This window comes from Anolis sagrei, chromosome 4, assembly GCF_037176765.1.
Source record: "Anolis sagrei isolate rAnoSag1 chromosome 4, rAnoSag1.mat, whole genome shotgun sequence".
Taxonomy (NCBI): domain Eukaryota; kingdom Metazoa; phylum Chordata; class Lepidosauria; order Squamata; family Dactyloidae; genus Anolis; species Anolis sagrei.
Window position 1 is genome coordinate 2,986,159 of NC_090024.1, and position 20,762 is coordinate 3,006,920.

At 47.0% G+C, this 20,762-nt stretch overlaps 1 protein-coding gene across 1 annotated transcript in view; it reads right to left on the reverse strand.

Moving 5' to 3' along the window:
- Positions 1-971: 971 nt before the first annotated feature.
- Positions 972-20,762, reverse strand: part of LOC132773556 (cytochrome P450 11B, mitochondrial-like) — a 30,134-nt gene continuing 10,343 nt past the window's right edge. Inside the window, exons 3-9 of the mRNA XM_060772798.2 lie at positions 16,203-16,402; positions 12,904-13,107; positions 11,219-11,373; positions 8,701-8,867; positions 6,128-6,206; positions 4,376-4,567; positions 972-1,226 (exon numbers count right to left, since the gene is read on the reverse strand). Of these exons, the coding sequence (XP_060628781.2) occupies positions 1,113-1,226; positions 4,376-4,567; positions 6,128-6,206; positions 8,701-8,867; positions 11,219-11,373; positions 12,904-13,107; positions 16,203-16,402 (1,111 nt within the window). The 3' untranslated portion in view covers positions 972-1,112. The remainder of the gene's footprint in view (positions 1,227-4,375; positions 4,568-6,127; positions 6,207-8,700; positions 8,868-11,218; positions 11,374-12,903; positions 13,108-16,202; positions 16,403-20,762) is intronic.

Consider the following 20,762-nt stretch of genomic DNA (forward strand, 5'->3'; position numbering starts at 1 on the left):
ATGCCTACATACATGGCATGCCTACATACATGGCACTAGGGAACTCGACTAGATGGCCTGTGGGGGCCCCTTCAACAGTGTTCTTAGATCTTTACATAGTGATCACATGGGTATCTTTTGGGAGTGCTTGAGTTGGGCATACCTACATGCATGGCACTAGAGGGCTGGACTATAGTGCCATTTAAGATTACAAGATTCCACAGTGTTCTTAGATCTTTAGAAAAGATGGACATCTTTTGGGAGTGCTTGAGTTGGGCATGTCTGCTTACATGACACTAGATGGTCTTTGGAGGACCCATCCAACTACAAGATTGCAAGACTCCTCAGTGTTCATAGGCCTTTATATACAGGTCAGATGGGCATCTTTTGGGAGTGCTTGAATTGGGCATACCTGCATGCATGGCACTAGGGATCTCGACTAGATGGCCTTGGGAGCTGTAAGATCCCAAGACTCAACAATGTTCTTAGATCTTTACAAAAGATGGGCATCTTTTGGGAGTGCTTGAGTTGGGCATACCTGCATGCATGGCACTAGAGGGCTGGACTAGATGGTCTTTGGAGGCCCCATCCAACTATAAGATTGCAAGACTCCACAGTGTTCTTAGGTCTTTATATAGAGGTCAGATGGGCATCTTTTGGGAGTGCTTGAGTTGGGCATACCTGCATGCATGGCACTAGAGGGCTGGACTAGATGGTCTTTGGAGGCCCCATCCAACTATAAGATTGCAAGACTCCACAGTGTTCTTAGGTCTTTATATAGAGGTCAGATGGGCATCTTTTGGGAGTGCTTGAGTTGGGCATGCCTGCATGCATGGCACTAGAAGGCTGGACTAGATGGTCTTTGGAGACCCCTTCCAACTATAAGATTGCAAGACTTGGCAATGTTCTTAGATCTTTATATAGGGATCAGATGGGCATCTTATGAGAGTGCTTGAGTTGTGCGTGCCTGCATGGCATAAGGGGGGTGGACTAGATGGCCATTGGAGGACCTTCCCAGCCCAAGGATTCTCGACAAGGCACTCTTTTGCCTGGGCAGAGTCAAATGGAGCAGTAGAGGTGCATAATATCCGTGAGAGTCGTGCCCCTTTGGTGGCCCACTCCCTCCGCTCTGCTTAGTCAATGGGCCGGAAGGTGAGCAAAGGGGGCTTCTCCGGCATCAGGATGAACCTGTAGACCGTGTTCAGATCCGCCTTGGAGACCGTGTCGATCTTGAAGTTGCGCAGGACCTGAATGAGAGAAAGAGAGGGGCCCAATTAGCCTATGAAGGTGCCAATCAAGGGGTGCCATGGCTCAATAACCACTTGAATTGCCATGGCTCAATGCTATGGCACCCTGGGAGTTGTGAGATCGGAGGTGACACCCCCCCCCTCTCCAGGACTCTGTAAAAGATAGTTCAAAATCAGAGAATTCATAGTTTTGCCAAGGACACCAGATTGGAATGATCCCATAATCCCCTATCTCTCCCCCATGTGGGAACCTAAGGCTTTTTCCATGGCCCCATGGCCCAACTCTTATGGACTTTCCATGAACTTTCATGAACTTTATAGGAACTCTTGCCAAACTTTATGAACTTTTATGGACTTTGCGGGGCTGACGTGACTTTCCCTTAGACCCTGCATGATTCTCCCTCTCTTCCTATGAATTCCTTGTATGTTCCCTCACCCCATTCCCCATCCCCTATGTGTCTGTGTGTTGTGACAGTGCGAGTGGTGCCACCTGTGTGTAGAACTTTAAAGTGCAAAGGTTTAAACTGTATAACATGCCCATACTTGCTTACTTTGTCAATGTATAGTTGGATTGATAGGTTATTTGTAGCTGTCAATCAATGTTGTTTGCATCTGTTGAATTGCCTCCCTGGCTTAATTGTTTGGCTCCTCCCCTTCCTGGGGAAGAGGGCAGGGCTTTCTTTTCATTCTACCATCAAACTTTCTATCGGATGGACGTGAGAGAGAGACTTGGCTCTAAAGTCCTTAATTAAGTTACTTCTCATCATGTTGAATTGCCTCCCTGCTTAATTGTTTGGCTCCTCCCCTTCCTGGGGAAGAGGGCAGGGCCTTCTTTTCATTCTACCATCAAACTTTCTATCGGATGGACGTGAGAGAGAGACTTGTCTCTGAAGCCCTTGATTAAGTTACCTCTCATCACCAATTCTAAGGTTTTTACCCTTGGGACTCATACTTCATGCCCAGATCGCCCTGGACAACGTTGAGGAGACCCAAGCGCCTTCAAACCGGTCCTTTGGCATCAAAAGGAAGACTTTGTGCCTTCAACATAGGCCATTGGACTGGGGGTTGTGTTTGTTCCGACCTTCACAGCCATTGAGAAAAGAGGGAACAGGAAAAGCTTCTCAGCTGCGAAATCTCCTTGGACCCAAGACAACCAGAGACTGTAATGTATATTTCCTTTACCCCTTTGAAACTTCCAGCTTATTGCCTTAAAGGAATAACTCTTTGTGAACAATAAAACCTATTTTGAGTTATCTACAGTGTTTTGGTCCTTGGGAGTTCCAGTTCTTAAAGGAAGGCAAGAAGCAATCCCCTGGGGGGAAGATGTCATGTCTATGTCTCTTTCACTAAGAGTTTTATAGCCCCCAGGCACGGCGGCATATGTGTTTATATGAAAAAAACCAGCAACTCTCATGGCTCAGGAAGTCCCTTCACGGCTCCTGAGCTGGTAATCCCTTAACAAATGGTTTCACCAAGCCCACTTGCATGGACAATAAGAATAAATGCTCTTATCAGACCAGATCTCGGTGGGCAAAAGGCTAGACCATCTGGAAAGAGAAGACCTATGGCAATGGTTCTCAACCTTCCTAATACCGCAACTCTTTAATACAGTTCCTCATATTTGTGGTGACCCACAACCATATAAATTATTTTCATTGCTACTTCATAACTGTAATTTTACTACTGTTATGAATCGCCATGTAAATATCTGATATACAGGATGTATTTTCATTCACTGGACCAAATTTGGCACAAATACCCATTATGTCAAAATTTGAATACTAATGGGGTTGGAGGGGGGGGGGAGGATTGATTTTTGTCATTTGGGAGTTGTAGTTGTTGGGATTTATAGTTAACCTACAATCAAAGAGCATGAGTTTTGGAGTTGTAGTTCACCTACATCCAGAGAGCACTGTCGTCTCAAACAAGGATGGATCTGGACCTAACTTGGCACAGATACTCAATATGGCCAAATGTGGAGTTTGGGGAAAATAGACATTGACATTTGGGAGTTGTGGTTGCTGGGATTTATAGTTCACCCACAATCAAAGAGCATTCTGAACCCCACCGACGATAGAATTGGGCCAAACTTCCCACACATAACCCCCATGACCAACAGAAAATACTGTGTTTTCTGATGGTCTTTGGTGACACCTCTGACACCCCCTGGTGACCTCCCCCAGGAGTCCCGACTCCCAGGTTGAGAAATGCTGACCTATGGACATTTGAATCACTCAACACAAAGGATGTCTTCCTATCTGCGAGGAACCAGGAATTTCACCACAGCCTTTCCATTGTATCAATCCCAACCGGCTGAGACCAACTTCAGCTTCATCCATGAACCCCATACCACAGGACTATGAAATAAAGGATCTAGTCCAGTGCTTCTCAACCTGGGGTCCCCAGATGTTTTTGGCCTACAACTCCCAGAAATCCTAACAGCTGATAAACTGGCTGAGGTTTCTGGGAGTTGTAGGCCAAAAACATCTGGGGACCCCAGGTTGAGAACCACTGATCTAACCCCTTGGGCGCTAGACAGAGATGATGATTCAAAAGATTAAAACAACAACTCAGATTCTGGCTTGAGAGCTAAGCTATCACTGTATCATTAGGCAAACATTGGCCACCTCAATCCTGACAAGTAGACATTTCTTCATTGTTTTCCTTGTTGACATTGGCTGAGAGGCCAAAGCAGGGCTTAGGCCACCATTGGCTCTCCTGCTGGTTTGCTGACATCACAGCCAATCATAACAAAGCCAGCTCGGAGAGGGGGGAGAAGGGTGGGCATGGGAACTTTTGAATCTGAATATTGTATAAATATTGTATCTTTTTGCCCAGTGGGCATGTCGATTTTGTTGGCAGATTACTGCAATCTTCATCCTTTTCAGCTGGAATGAAATAAATAACTTGGTGGTTTTCTCTTCAACTTGGTGAGATTAATTCTATAATATTGGCTTCTCTTTCTCACCAGGCAACCCACAATGGCTTGGGCCCATCCACAGCCATTCTAAATTGCTTGACAACAGTTGCAGCTTTGCAAGGTCTTCTCCTTGCAAAGAAGGCAGGTGCCTCTCCAAACCAGATGTCCATTGCAGAGCCAGGGCAGTGCAAGGCTGTTTGGTGCTCCCTCCATGCCCACAGGGACTCACGTGCATCAGGAAGAGCATCATCTCCGATTCGGCCAACCGCCGGCCAATGCACTGGCGTGACCCGAAGCCGAAGGAGAGGGCCTTGAAGTGATTGTCCTCCTTGCCCAGCCAGCGGGTTGGGTCGTAGCGCTCCGGGTGGCTGAAGACCTCAGGGCTCCGGCCTAGGACATACAGCCCCACCTGGCACAAGGTCTGCAGAAAGATACATGAAACAGGGATCAGTGGGGCCCCAAGGGACATCTAGTCCAACTCCCAATGCCAAGCACTCCCAAAAGATGCACATCTGACCTCTATTTGAGGATCCAGGAACATATTCTTGGAAGGGACCTCCAAAGGCCATCTAGTCCAGCCCCTAATGCATGCAGACATGCCCAACATAAGCACTCCTGACAGGTGGTCATCTGATCTCCAGTTAAAGGCCCAGGAACACAGTATTAGAAGCTTAGAACTGGAAGGAACCCCAAGGGCCATCTAGTCCAACTCCCCAATGTCATGTAGTGATGCCCAACTCAAGCACTCCAGACAAATCGCCATCTGACCTCTATTTAAAGCTCTAGGAATATAGTGAGGTCATAGATTCTTGGAAGAGACCTCCAAGGGTCATCTAGTCCAGTCCCTAATGCTATGCAGTCATGCCCAACTCAAGCACTCCAGACAAATGGCCATCTCACCTCTATTGAAAGCTATAGGAACACTGTGGAGTCATAAAATCTTGGAAGGGACCTCCAAAGGTCATCTAGACCAGTCCCTAATGCCATGCAGACATGCCCAACTCAAGCACTCCAGACCAATTGCCACCTGGCCTCTATTTGAAGATACAGGAATACTATGGAGTCATAGAATCCTGGAAGGGACCTCCAAAGACCATCTAGTCCAGACACCAATGCCATGAAGGCATGCCCAACGCAAACACTCCTGGCAGGTGGCCACCTGACCTCTATTTGAAGATACAGGACCACTGTGGAGTCATAGAATCTTGGAAGGTACCTCCAAGGGTCATCTAGTCCAGCCTCTAATGTTGTGTAGACATGCCCATCAGAAGCACTCCTGACAGAAGGCGATCTGACCTCGAGTTAAAAGCCTAGGAACAGATGTTGAGTCTTGGAATTTTAGTCTAATCTCTGAGTATCATGCAGCAAAGGCATTCCTGAAACTTGCCCATCCAATCTCTGCTTGAAGACACTTTAGAGTCATCAGGGACCCCCCCCCCCCCCCCGGGCCATCTACTTGAGTCCCTAATGCCCAAATAAAATACTCAAGACAGATGTCCATCTGTCCTCTATTTGAAAACCGAGGAACACTGTGGAGTCATAGAATCTTGGAAGGGATCTCCAAAGGCCATCTAGTCCAGACACCAATTCCATGCAGACATGCTCAACTCAAGCACTCCTGACAGATGGTCATGTGACCTTTAGCGAAAATCCTAGGAACACTGGAGTATGAGAAGTTTAAAGCTGGAAGGAACCCCAAGGGCCATCTAGTCTGACCCGCTAATGTCATGTAGTTATGCCCAACCGAAACACTGCCGAATCCAGCTTGCCACATCCTCCTCCAGATATTGGATTACAATTCCTGTATTGCCCATTACTAAACATCACGGCCAGAGAGGATGGGAGTTGTGATATTGTAACACCTGGGGGGCTGCAGTTTGTTCTGTTGAGTCAGGAGAGTGGAGTTTGAATTGCAGCAGCCATTGGCATTGATAGAGCTGAGGAAAGACTTCAAAAACACCTCCTTCTGTGAAATACTGACCCCGGCAGGTACACAGTAATTCTGGAGCACCATGTCTTGGGTCAGATGCCGCTGGACGGTGATGCCCACTGGGTACAGCCTGCAAGAGAGAAAACGGTCACAATGGAGATGGAAAGGGATCAAGGAGTTTGGGGGCCTGTTTTATACCAAAGAGGGACACACCCTTTCCTTGCCTCTTGAGACATTTGGTTGCCCATTTCATAGGATCCTAGGATCCTAGAGTTGGGACCGAGTCCAAAAGCTATGTAGGGTAACTTCCTTCTGCCACACAAAAAGACATCAACAGATGGCCATCCAGCCTCTGTTGAAAACCCTCTTGAGAAGAAGACTCCACCAGACTCCCATATTCCATTAATGAAGATCTCTTGGCATTGGGAGGTTCTTCTACATGTTGTGGTGGAATCTCTTTTCCTGCCAATTGAATCCATGGCTCCGTTGTGTCCCAGAAAACAAGCCTTGCCCCTTCCTTCTCAATGGGACCCTCTTCCCAATATTCAAACATGGCTCTCATGTTGCCTTCTCTCAACCTTCTCGTCTCCAGATGAAACATCCCTATCTCTTTCAGCCACTCCTCTTTAAGCCTTGGCCATTTGGGTCACCCTCCTCTGGACACTTTCCCTCTTGTTCACCTCCTTCCTGAATTGCTTTGCCCAGAACTGGACACTGAGTTATCACCCCAGGTGAGGTCTGACCTAAGGAGTCCACAGGCATTGCTTCTTGACCAAGCATGTAATGAAATACCTCTGTCTGTTGTAGAATCATAGAATCGTAGAGTTGGAAGAGACCTCCTGGGCCATCCAGTCCAACCCCATTCTGCCAAGAAGCAGGGATATTGCATTCAAAGCACCCCCAACAGATGGCCATCCAGCCTCTGTTTCAAAGCTTCCAAAGAAGGAGCCTCTGCCACAATCTGGAACAGAGAGTTCCACTGCTGAACAGCTCTCACAGTCAGGAAGCTCTTCCTAATGTTCTCCTTTCTAGTAGTTTGAAGCCACTGTTCCATTGCATCCTAGTGTCCAGCGCAGCAGAAATGAAGCCTGCTCCCTCCTCCCTATGACTTCCCCTAACATCTTGATCCATGGCCCTTATCATGTCTCCTCTCAGCCGTCTCTTCTTCAGGCTAACCATGCCCAGCTCTTTAAGCCGCTCCTCATAGGGCTTGTTCTGGACACATTCCAGCTTGTTGACATCTCCCTTCAATTGTGGTGCCCAGAATTGGACACAGTGTGATTGCAGGTGTGGCCTAACCAAGGCAGAGTAGAGCATGGGTAGTATGACTCCCCTGGATCTAGGCACTAGATGCCTATTGATATAGGCTAAAATCCCATTGGCTTTTTTTGCCACCGCATCACATCCCTGGCTCGTGTTTAACTTGTCCACGAGGACTCCAAGATCTTTTCCACACGTCCTGCTCTTGAGCCGGGCATCGCCCCACCCATTCTGTCTCTTTGCTTTTCCATTTCTTTTACCTAAGTGGAGTCTCTTGCATTTGTCCCTGTTGAACTTCATTGTGTTAGTTTTCGCCCATCATCTCTCTCATCTGTGAAGATTGTTTTGAACTCTGCTCCTGTCTTCTGGAGTATTGGCTCTCCCTCCCCATTTGGTGTCGGCTGCAAACTAGGTCACCCTCCTCTGTCCACCTCTTTCCTGAATTGCTTTGCCCAGAACTGGACACTAAGGAGGCCACAGGCTTTGCATCTTGGACAAGCGTGCAATAAAATGCCTCTGTCTACTGTCTTTGGTTCTAGGTGCGTCTTCGATTTGGAACTTTGGTGATTAATTTTGGTGAGCACCCTTGCCAGGCAGTTCACAACAGAGCTATTTTTCTCCCAATTGAAATCCATTGAGTGTGTTTTGGCCAGTCTGCTCTCTCACCCATGAAGGTTATTTGGATTCTGAGCCTGGAATATAGAATCCTAGAATCAAAGAGTTGGAAGAGACCTCATGGGCCATCCAGTCCAACCCCATTCTGCCAAGAAGCAGGAATATTGCATTCAAATCACCCCTGACAGATGGCCATCCAGCCTCTGCTTAAAAGCTTCCAAAGAAGGAGCCTCCACCACACTCCGGGGCAGAGAGTTCCACTGCTGAACGGCTCTCACAGTCAGGAAGTTCTTCCTCATGTTCAGATGGAATCTCCTCTCTTGTAGTTTGAAGCCATTGTTCCAATGCGTCCTAGTCTCCAAGGAAGCAGAAAACAAGCTTGCTCCCTCCTCCTCCCTGTGGCTTCCTCTCACATATTTATACATGGCTATCATCATATCTCCTCTCAGCCTTCTCTTCTTCAGGCTAAACATGCCCAGCTCCTTAAGCCGCTCCTCATAGGGCTTGTTCTCCAGACTCTTGATCATTTTAGTCACTCTCCTCTGGACACATTCCAGCTTGTCAATATCTCTCTTGAATTGCGGTGCCCAGAATTGGAGACAATATTCCAGGTGTGGTCTAACCAAAGCAGAATAGAGGGGTAGCATTACTTCCTTAGATCTAGACACTATGCTCCTATTGATGCAGGCCAATCTGGCATCACCCTGGGACCCCCGTTGCCCTTTGAATCCCCAAAGGCTTTCCCTCACCGCAGTGTCTCCTTGATGGCCCCTTTGAGCAGAGGCAGGCTGTTGAGGACCTTGGAGATCTCCCCGAAGCCCTGCTTCTCGGCCGCCTGGATCTCCTCCCGGATGGACGCCTGGACCTGGGGGTTGCGGGCCAGCTCAAAGAGCGAGAAGAGCAGCGGGACGGCCGTCTGGAGCCCAGAAAGGGAGACACAAAGCAAGACAAAGAAGGCAATGAGCATCAGTCCTGTTGAAGGCACCAACATCCCTTGCACCTGGGTGCATCTACACTTCGGACCTCTGTCCAGGTGTTTTGGACTGCAACTCCCACAATTGTGTTCTCTGTGGGAAGTTTGGCCAATTCTATTGTTGGTGGAATTCAAAATGCTCTTTGATTGTAGGTGAATGATAAATCCAAGTAACTACAACTCCCAAATGTCAGGGTCTATTTTCCACAAACTCCACCAGTATTATATTGTTGGAGGCTTTCATGGCCAGAATCACTGGGTTGTTGTGGGTTTTTTCGAGCTATATGGCCATGTTCTAGAGGCATTCTCTCCTGACGTTTCGCCTGCATCTATGGCAGTGGTTCTCAACCTGGTGTCCCCAGATGTTTTTGGCCTTCAACTTCCAGAAATCCTAACAGCTGCTAAACTGGCTGGGATTTCTGGGAGTTGTAGGTCAAAAACATCTGGGGACCCTAGGTTGAAAACCACTGATCTATGGCAAGCATCCTCAGAGGTAGTGAGGATGTACCTCACTACCTCTGAGGATGCTTGCCATAGATGCAGGCGAAATGTCAGGAGAGAATGCCTCTAGAATATGGCCATATAGCCCAAAAACAACCACAACAATCCACCAAGATGTCACATTTGGACATCTTGAGTATTCATGCCAAGTTTGGTCCAGATCCATCATGGTTTGAGTCCACTGTGCTCTCTAGATGTAGGTGAACTACAACTCCAAAACTCAAGGGAGTTCTGTGTGCCAAGTTTGGTTCAATTCCATCATTGGTGGAGTTCAGAATGCGCTTTGATGGTAGGCGAACTATAAATCCCAGCAACTACAACTCCCAAAGGACAAAACCAATCCCCCTTGTAATTGAACAATAAATCCCAGCAACTACAACTCCCAAATGATAAAATCAACCCCCACCTCAACCTCACTAGTATTGAAATTTGGGCGTATTGGGTTGTGCCAAATTTGGACCAATGAATGAAAATACATCCTACATATAAGATATTTACATTACAATTCATAACAGTAGCAAAATGACACTTCTGAAGTAGCAATGAAAATAATTTTATGTTTGGGAAGTCACCACAACATGAGGAACTGTAATGGACAAAGGTAGACTTGATTTTCTGTTTTGCATTGGCTTAGCCTTTGTCAGTGATGCATTAATTTGTGTTAATTCTATGTAATGTAAGTATATGAACATAATGTTATAGGTAAATTTCTGGTTTGTAAGGTAACCCTTTTATTCACCTCTACCATCTACCATTTATTTTTCAGTTATTGGTTTTGGGGGGGGGGGGCGCCAAAATACTGTTTGCTTACACTTGAAAATAAACTAGGGCCAACCCTGTGGGCATGTTACTGTTGCAACCCAGAGCAGGAAACTGGACCCTCAGACAACAATCCACCACACTTGACTTCAGGAAAACAATCCTTTTTTTGATGAAACATGAATACAAAATAGAAGAATTTTGCAAAGGTAAAGAGTCACAGTAAAAATCAGGAACAAGAAATGTCCACAAACCCACAAACAAAATCATGAAATCCACAGCAAAGTGCTGAATCCTGGAAACTGTTAGCAATGCACTAAGCATACTTGGTACAACTAGAAAACCTCCAAGGAACAAGGCCACTTGAATCAGGAGACCTGGAAAAGTTTGCACATGAATCTGAAATGATTCCTGGTCTGAAGCTGCATTCAGGCCAGGCATATTTAAGGCCGAGAAATCTATTGCGAGACACACCTGAAGATTTCATTTGCATTTCTCTCAATCTGGCTGACCTACGTAAACTTTGTGCTTCACCCCGGCTCTGCCAAATCTGCCCCCGCCTATCCTCATTAGGGAGACCAGGTGTCAGAATCTCTGGAGAACTAAGACTGGGAGGAAAAGGGCGTGAAACATCTCCACTCGGCTTGGAATGCATGTTCTCATGGGAATCTTGACTTTCACTTTCCAAGGCTGTAGGATTTTCACTACTCAAACCATCATCATCTAAATTGGCCTCAGAATTCACATTGACATCTACATGGGCTTCAGGAAATACAATCAGAGAATCAGGTTTAGGTTCACACACAGGCTGAACCCCAACAGTTACACAGAGTCCACTTTTTGCTGCTGCACACTACATTGGTCAGCAAATACTTTTTTGGTTATAGGGTTTTGAAAATTGAAGTGATCCTTAGATTTGATGGTGCATTAGGCTGGAGTAAATACAGGTATATTTGTTGTTATTCCAGGGAGATTTTGCCTCGCTTTCTTCTGAGGCTGAGAGAGTGTGACTCACACAAGGGAGGTCCGCTCACCGTGTCAACGCCACCGGCGGTGAACTCGGTCATGTTGGCCTTGATGGAGTCGAGGGACATTTCCTCCTGCAGCAGCAGTTCGGCCATGATCCCTGAATACTTGCGAGGCTGGCCCAGGCAGAACTCCTGGTAGATGTTCTGGATGCACTTGTCCGCTGGAGGAGGAGGCATAGGCAGGGCTCAAAAATCATTTCCATCTCCCATCCCATCATCTCCCATGCCCGCTTTCAGGCACACATAACCCAGGAACACTGGCTACTTGCTACCTCATCTTCCTTTACCTTGATACATTGCTTAATTATTTTAGTCACTGATCAAGTTGTTTGGCAGAAAAAATGAAATGCAAAGATACAGAATAGGGGACAGTGCCTGGCTCGAGAGCAGTACGTGTGAAAAAGATCTTGGAGTCCTCGTGGACAACAAGTTAAACATGAGCCAACAATGTGATGTGGCGGCAAAAAAAGCCAATGGGATTTTGGCCTGCATCAAGAGGAGCCTAGTGTCTAGATCTAAGGAAGTAATGATACCCCTCTATTCTGCTTTGGTTAGACCACATCTGGAATATTGTGTCCAATTCTGGGCACCACAATTCAAGAGAGATATTGACAAGCTGGAATGTGTCCAGAGAAAGAGGGCGACTCAAATGATCAAGGGTCTGGAGAACAAGCCCTATGAGGAGCGGCTTAGGGAACTGGGCATGTTTAGCCTGAAGAAGAGAAGGCTGAGAGGAGACATGATAGCCATGTATAAATATGTGAGAGGAAGCCACAGGGAGGAGGAGGGATCAAGCTTGTTTTCTGCTTCCTTGGAGACTAGGACGCATTGGAACAATGGCATCAAACTACAAGAGAGGAGATTCCATCTGAACATTAGGAAGAACTTCCTGACGGTGAGAGCTGTTCAGCAGTGGAACTCTCTTTTGGCCTGCATCAATAGGAGCATAGTGTCTAGATCTAAGGAAGTAATGCTACCCCTCTATTCTGCTTTGGTTAGACCATATCTGGAATATTGTGTCCAATTCTGGGCACCACAATTCAAGAGAGATATTGACAAACTGGAATGTGTCCAGAGGAGGGCGACTAAAATGATCAAGGGTCTGGAGAACAAGCCCTATGAGGAGCGGCTTAGGGAACTGGGCATGTTTAGCCTGAAGAAGAGAAGGCTGAGAGGAGACATGATAGCCATGTATAAATATGTGAGAGGAAGCCACAGGGAGGAGGAGGGAGCAAGCTTGTTTTCTGCTTCCTTGGAGACTAGGACGCAAGGGAACAATGGCTTCAAACTACAAGAGAGGAGATTCCATCTGAACATTAGGAAGAACTTCCTGACTGTGAGAGCCGTTCAGCAGTGGAACTCTCTGCCCCGGAGTGTGGTGGAGGCTCCTTCTTTGGAAGCTTTTAAGCAGAGGCTGGATGGCCATCTGTCAGGGGTGATTTGAATGCAATGTTCCTGCTTCTTGGCAGAATGGGGTTGGACTGGATGGCCCATGAGGTCTCTTCCAACTCTTTGATTCTATGATTCTATGATTCTATGCTGTCATATTTACTTATTTATTTATTTACAGTATTGATATTCCGCCCTTCTCACCCCGCAGGGGACTCAGGGCAAATCACAATGTCAACTGACCCATGGCCCACTGCTTGCCCTGACTGCCCCTTTGCTGACCGCTCACCCATGACCCTGACCGTGGGCAAAGATGGCGTCCCAGGCATCCATGTGGTCCTGCCAGAGCTTGGGGTTGACCCAGCGCACGACCCCCGGCGGGAGGAAGAGCAGGGGCAGTGTGGTCTGTAGCATGGTCTCCACCGCCACAATGAACTTCTGCGACTCCGGGTTGGGGTTCTCCTCCAAGAGTCCAAGGCGCTCCCCGTACAAGGCGTAGCTGCTGGCTGGCTCCGCAGGGAGGGCGTCCGGCAGGAGGGAAGTGGGAGAGAAGGAAGAGAAGGAGGGAGGGAGGGAAAAAACATCGCAATGAACATGCAGCAAAGGCAAGAGTTCGGAGGGGGGTCGCTCTCTATGTCTCCATTTTGCAATTTCAGTTCCCCAAATCGCAGGGTTCGGAAGCCCAGAGTGCTAAGCAGCCAGAAGGCCAAATCAGGACACAGTTGGGCATGAAGGCAAAAGCAGAGCTCTTTAAGTGATGAATGGATGGAATGAAATTGTACTGGGTTGCTGTGAGTTTTTCAAGCTGTAGGCCATGTTCCAGCAGCATTCTCTCCTGATGTTTTGCCTTCATCCGCGGCTAATGGCATCTTCAGAGGTTTGTTCAGAGGCCTGTTGGAAATGAGTCAAGTGGAGTGCACACACACACACACACACACACACACAGTATATATATATAATGTGTGTGTGTTTATTTATTTATTTAGTACACTTGTATACCGCTAATATACCGCTGTTGGAAATGAGTCAAGTGGAGTGCACACACACACACACACACACACACACACACACAGAGTATATATATATAATGTGTGTGTGTGTATGTGTATGGATTCCGAACACAATCGGGAAGTCTGATCTGGCCACAGTGGTCCATGCTCTTGTCACATCCCGTATAGACTACTGCAACGCACTCTACGTGGGGTTGCCCTTGAAGACTGTTCGGAAACTCCAACTGGTCCAACGAGCGGCAGCTAGACTGCTTACTGGAGCGACATACAGAGAACACACCACCCCCCTGTTATGCCAGCTCCACTGGCTGCCGATTCAGTTCCGAGCACAATTCAAGGTGCTGGTTTTGACCTACAAAACCCTTTACGGTTCCGGTCCAGCGTATCTGTCCGAACGTATCTCCCTCTACGTCCCATCTCGGAATCTGAGATCATCTGGGGAGGCCCTGCTCACGACCCCACCGCTATCACAAGTGAGGCTGGTGGGGACGAGGAGCAGGGCCTTCTCAGTGGTGGCCCCTCATCTGTGGAACTCACTCCCGGGGGAAATCAGGGCTTCAACTTCCCTCCTTGCCTTCAGGAGGAAGGTAAAGACGTGGCTCTGGGACCAGGCCTTTGGGCACCCTGACAATTAGATATGGAACCAGAATGATAGGACCGACAATGTGTGGAAAGTAGAACCTAACTATGAGTCGGTTAAATGCTGACCAGCAATGAGGTTTGTATTGTTTTTATTGTTTTAATTGTTTTTACGGGTTTATGGCTATTCCTGCCGATAATATTGATTGTTTACGTTAATTGTTATCAGTGTTATAATTATTGTTGTTATTGATGTTATGTTTTTGATGTTATGTTTCTGTAATACAGGCATCGAATTGTGCCTTGTGTGTGTAAGCCGCCCTGAGTCCCCCCGGGTGAGAAGGGCGGGGTATAAGCAACCGTAATCAATAAATAATAAATAAATAATGTCCAGGGTGGGAGAAAGAATCTTTATTTGTTTGAAGCAAGTGTGGTTGTTGTAATTAGCAAGCTTGATAAGTATTGAATACCCTTGCAGCTGCAAAGTCAATCAGTGAGAATGTAGTCGAAGGCTTTCATGGCCGGGATCACTGGGTTGTTGTAGGTTTTTTCGAGCTATATGGCCATGGTCTAGAGGCATTCTCTCCTGATGTTTCACCTGCATCTATGGCAAGCATCCTCAGAGGTTGTGAGGTCTGTTGGAACTAGGAAAATTGGAATGTCCAGGGTGGGAGAAAGAACTCTTGTCTGTTGGAGCTAGATGTGAATGTTTCAACACAGCTCCCAAACATGAATCAAGGAACATGAAAGGCGCTGCAGACTAAGTCAACCAGAGAAGTCAGCCATAGCAGAGCACCTGATGAACCAACCTGGACACAGCATATGATCTGAGAACACAGAAATGCTGGGCCACTCTCACAACCACCATGTCAGACTACACAGAGAAGCCACTGAAATCCACAAGAAGCATGTGGACAATTTCAACAGAAAGAAGGAAATCATGAAAATGAACACAATCTGGTTACCAGTATTAAAAAAACTCTAAAATTACAACAGCAAAACAACAGAGAGGAAACAATCAGGGGCATCTAATCACTGCTAATCAAGGTGGTCAGTTGAAACATTCACACCTAGCTCCAGCAGACAAGAGTCCTTTGTCCCACCCTGGTCATTCCACAGAGAAATCAACCCAATTTTCCCAGTTCCAACAGACCTCGCTACCTCTGAGGATGCTTGCCATAGATGCAGGTGAAATGTCAGGAGAAAATGCCTCTAGAACATAGCTGTATAGCCCGAAAAAACCTACAACAACCCAATCAGGGACATCTAATCACCTCTCAACAAAAGATTGCTCCAGGCACTGTCAGGCCATTATATCTAATCAAGGTGGTCAGTTGAAACATTCACACCTAGCTCCAGCAGACAAGAGTCCTTTGTCCCACCCTGTTCATTCCACAGATATATAAAACCTTTTTCCTAGTTCCAACAGACCTTACTACCTCTGAGGATGCTTGCCATAGATGCAGGCGAAACGTCAGGAGAGAATGCCTGTAGAACATGGCCATATAGCCTGAAAAAACCTACAACAACTCAATCAGTGAGGTTATTTGTTGGCTGCAAAGCCAACCCTCACTGATTGACTTTGCAATTGCAAGGCTACTCAATACTAATCAAGATTGCTAATTGCAACATCCACACTTGCTTCAAATAGACAAGGCCCTTGGTGTCTACCGGGGTCCCAGGATCGCCAAATCCATGGATGCTTAAATCTCATTATACGGAATATAGGAGGACAATGGCTCTGTGATGTCAAATTGCAAGATCAGAGCTTGTTTTTAAAAATATTTTTGAAGATATTTTCAAGCCATGGACGCAGAATCATGACTGAATAGGACAGAGGCCTGTGGAAAATCCTTGCTGCCTAAAGTCCAATGGCTCCAACAGCCAAAGGGGTTTCTGGGGCCACAGTCAATGTTTGTTTGGGGAGCCTTTCCTAGTCATTGCTTTGCCTACGAGGAACGAAAGAGGAGCACTGAGTGATTGAAAAGTGGATTTTGGCAAATAGTAGTCACCTTCCAGAGCAAAGCGGAAGAGGTCGTGGTAGAGGTCGACGGTCAGCGAGCGCCGGGCGTTCTTCCGGACCTGCCGGTGCATGAAGTCCACAAAGTCCTGAGCCACGGTGTTGAGGAAGGGCAGGAACTTGCGGGTTCCCAGCGGGCTGATCACCTCCTTGTTGAGGACCAGCCGGTCTGAGCGCCACTTCTCCCCATTCCTGCAAAGGAGGACATGCGCATGAGGAACCTCAAGGGGGTGCAGTTGTGATAAATACGATAAGTGGTTTGAGTGAAATTAAATGAAAAACGTATGGTTGGGGCCTTGAGATGCCAAGATGGAAGCCTAAAAAATTACAAAAGGAGAATTCATGAGCTGTAATTAAAAACTGCTGAACTGCTGACATGGATTTTTTTTTGTCGTGTCAGGAGCGACTTGAGAAACTGCAAGTCGCTTCTGGTGTGAGAGAATTGGCAGTCTGCAAGGACGTTGCCCAGGGGACGCCCGGATGATTTGATGTTTTTATCATCCTTGTGGGAGGCTTCTCTCATGTCCCCGCATGAGGAGCTGGAGCTGACAGAGGGAGCTCATCCGCCTCTCCCTGGATTCGAACCTGCGACCTGTTGGTCTTCAGTCCTGCCAGCACAGGGGTTTAACCCACTGCGCCACCGAGAGCTCCATTGCTGATATGGATGACCAGAGAGAAATGATTAACCGGGTTGTTGTAGGTTTTTTCGGGCTATATGGCCATGATTAACCCTTGGTGGAAAACAACATTTCTACATTACCAAAGACAATGGGTCTTTTAGTTAAGGAAGTGTTTACAAGGTTTCTTACATTAAGAAGGAATCAAAAGAAGCTCCTTAAGAAGGAGAACCAGTATCTGTCCAGGAATTGATAGAGTCAGGATGCTTCAGCTGGAAAACACCTGCCATTCATTTACAACTTTCATAACAACATCAGCAAGAAATATTCCTATATAAGAGACACTTTACTACTCCAAAAGTGTGGCAGATCAGAGGAGTGTGATCCACCCGCCATCTTCTGCAAGATACTCCACTTTGGCAGAAAAAATGAAATGCAAAGATACAGAATGGGGGACAAGGCCTGGCTCGAGAGCAGTACGCGTGAAAAAGATCTTGGAGTCCTCGTGGACAACAAGTTAAACATGAGCCAGGAATGTGATGTGGCGGCAAAAAAAGCCAATGGGATTTTGGCCTGCATCAATAGGAGCATAGTGTCTAGATCTAAGGAAGTCATGCTCCCCATGCTCTATTCTGCTTTGGTTAGACCACATCTGGAATATTGTGTCCAATTCTGGGCACCACAATTCAAGAGAGATATTGACAAGCTGGAATGTGTCCAGAGGAGGGCGACTAAAATGATCAAGGGTCTGGAGAACAAGCCCTATGAGGAGCGGCTTAGGGAACTGGGCATGTTTAGCCTGAAGAAGAGAAGGCTGAGAGGAGATATGATAGCCATGTATAAATATGTGAGAGGAAGCCACAGGGAGGAGGAGGGAGCAAGCTTGTTTTCTGCTTCCTTGGAGACTAGGACGCAATGGAACAATGGCTTCAAACTACAAGAGAGGAGATTCCATCTGAACATTAGGAAGAACTTCCTGACTGTGAGAGCCGTTCAGCAGTGGAACTCTCTGCCCCGGAGTGTGGTGGAGGCTCCCTCTTTGGAAGCTTTTAAGCAGAGGCTGGATGGCCATTTGTCAGGGGTGATTTGAATGCAATATTCCTGCCTCTTGGCAGAATGGGGTTGGACTGGATGGCCCTTGAGGTCTCTTCCAACTCTTTGATTCTATGATTCTATGATTCTATGATTCTCCAAAGGGATGGAGGAAGATGGTGTATTCACAGAATGGCAGATTTGCTGGGAACACAATTTGGCCTATGTTTGGCTCTATTTTTTCAGGAGAAGGAAGAAGAGATGGTAATGTACGTATGATGAATGAAAGTTTATATACCCTTGTACAGCAGAAATGGCATTGCAACCTCCGGCCACCAGGGGGAGCATGCTTCCAAACAAAAACTTTGCTAGGTCTTAATAATAATAATAATAATTAATAATAATAATAATAATAATATTTAATTAAAAATATTTAAAAATAATTAAAATATTATTATTATTAAAAATGGGAGCCCCCGATGGCGCAGTGGGTTAAAGCACTGAGCTGCTGAGCTTGTTGATCGAAAGCTCGCAGGTTCAATTCCGGGGAGCGGCGTGAGCTTCCGCTGTCAGCCCTAGCTTCTGCCAACCTAGCAGTTCGAAAACATGCAAATGTGAGTAGATCAATAGGTACCGCTCCGGCGGGAAGGTAACGGCGCTCCATGCAGTCATGCCGGCCACATGACCTTGGAGGTGTCTACGGACAATGCTGGCTCTTCGGCTTAGAAATGGAGATGAGCACCACACCCCAGAGTCAGACATGACTGGAGTTAATGTCAGGGGACTACCTTTACCTAATAATAATAATAATAATAATAATAATAATAATAAATAATAATACCTTGCCACCATCTCCCCCAATGGGGACTTGGGGCGGCTTACATGAGGCCAAGCCCGAACAACATATTACGGCAAAAAACCCAAAAACGTAACCAACAAGCAACATCATAATTACATTAAAAACATATGAATACATTAACAATATAACATTACAATAAACACAATCACAGTGACAGTGGGCGGGCCACATGCGCAGGACAAAATGTTAAAAAACTCGGGTGAGATAAGAAGAAGAGCATGTTATTTGCAAGAGGGAGCTCATGAAAAAAGGGTTATGGAACCAAGCTTTCCCACTTGGGGAGCGGGGGGTGTATTCCAGTGACAGAAGCATTGAGGGGAGCAGTAGTGTCATGTTGTGCACCTACTCACCAAAGGTGCAGCGGAAGAGCCAGGTTTTAAGGTTCCTTTTAAATGTTTCTAGGGTAGGAGCTTTCCTGATCTCTTGAGGTAATGAGTTCGAGAGTCAGGGAGCCACAGAGGAGAAGGCTCTCACCCTTGTGCCCGCAAGATGAGCTTGTGAAACTGCCAGGGGTGAAAGGAGGGCCTCCCCGAAGATTGAAGGGCCCGGGTTGTTTCATGGAGAGAGATACGGTCCCGAAGGTAGGTGGGTCCCAAACCATTTAGGGCTTTATAGGTGATAACCTGTACCTTGAATTGGGACTGGAAAATAAACGGCAGCCAGTGGAGCTCCTTAAACGGGGGATTGACTGCTCCCTGTAACTAACCTCAGTTATCAATCTGGCTGCCGAACGTTGGACAAGTTATTATTATTTATTTATTATTATTATTAACTTTATTTGTACCCCACTAACATCTCCCGAAGGACTCGATGCAGCTTACAAAGGCCAAGGCCCTTTAATAAAACAACAGCATAACAATGATATAACTCAAAGAAGGAGCCTCTACCACACTCCGGGGCAGAGAGTTCCACTGCTGAACAGCTCTCACAGTCAGGAAGTTCTTCCTCGTGTTCAGATGGAATCTCCTTTCCTGTAGTTAGAACGCGGAACAATGGCTTCAAACTACAGGAAAGGAGATTCCATCTGAACATGAGGAAGAACTTCCTGACTGTGAGAGCTGTTCAGCAGTGGAACTCTCTGCCCCGGAGTGTGGTGGAGGCTCCTTCTTTGGAAGCTTTTAAACAGAGGCTGGATGGCCATCTGTCAGGGGTGGTTTGAATGCAATATTCCTGCTTCTTGGTACAATGGGGTTGGACTGGATGGCCCAGGAGGTCTCTTCCAACTCTTTGATTCTATGATTCTATTCACGAGCAAACCAAAAACATTAAAGCAGTAACAGTAAAACAACAAAACAATACACCATGACACATTTAAAACTAGGGCTGGGCCAAATGTAATGGGTACAGTTAAAAGTGCTGGACATGACAGGTGAAGTGTAAGGATTCAAGGGTAGGTGCAATGTGCAAGCAATCTTACATCTCTAATAAAGTGCGTCTGGGACATGATGCTGGGAGTTTCCTATTCTGGGAAGGCACACCGGAACAGCCAAGTCTTCAAGCTCTTCCTAAAGACTGCCAATGTTGGGGCTTGTCTGATGTCCTTGGGGAGGGTGGTCCAGAGTTGGGGGGCCACCACAGAGAAGGCCTTGTCCCTTGTCCCCACCAAGTGCACTTGTGACGCAGGTGGGATCGCGAGTAGGGCCTCTCCTGATGAACGGAGGGAACGTGTGGGTTCATATACGGAGATGCGGTCATGCAGGTAAGCAGGTCCCAAACCGTTTAGGGCTTGTAGTTTCCGGGCCGTCTTCAAGGGTAGCCCCACGTAGAGTGCATTGCAGTAGTCCAGTCCAGAGGTAACTAAGGCATGGACCACCATGGTCAAGTCAGACTTCATGAGTTATGGTCACAGTTGGCGCACGGGTTACAATTGTGCAAAGGCCCTCCCGGCCACCGCCGATACCTGTGCATCAAGCGTCAGAGCTGAGTCCAAGAGGACCCCCAAACTGTGGACCTGTGTCTTCAGGGGGAGTGCAACCCCGTCCAGCACATGTTGCCACCCAACACCCCGGTCAGACGGGCAACTGACCTGGAGGACCTCTGTCTT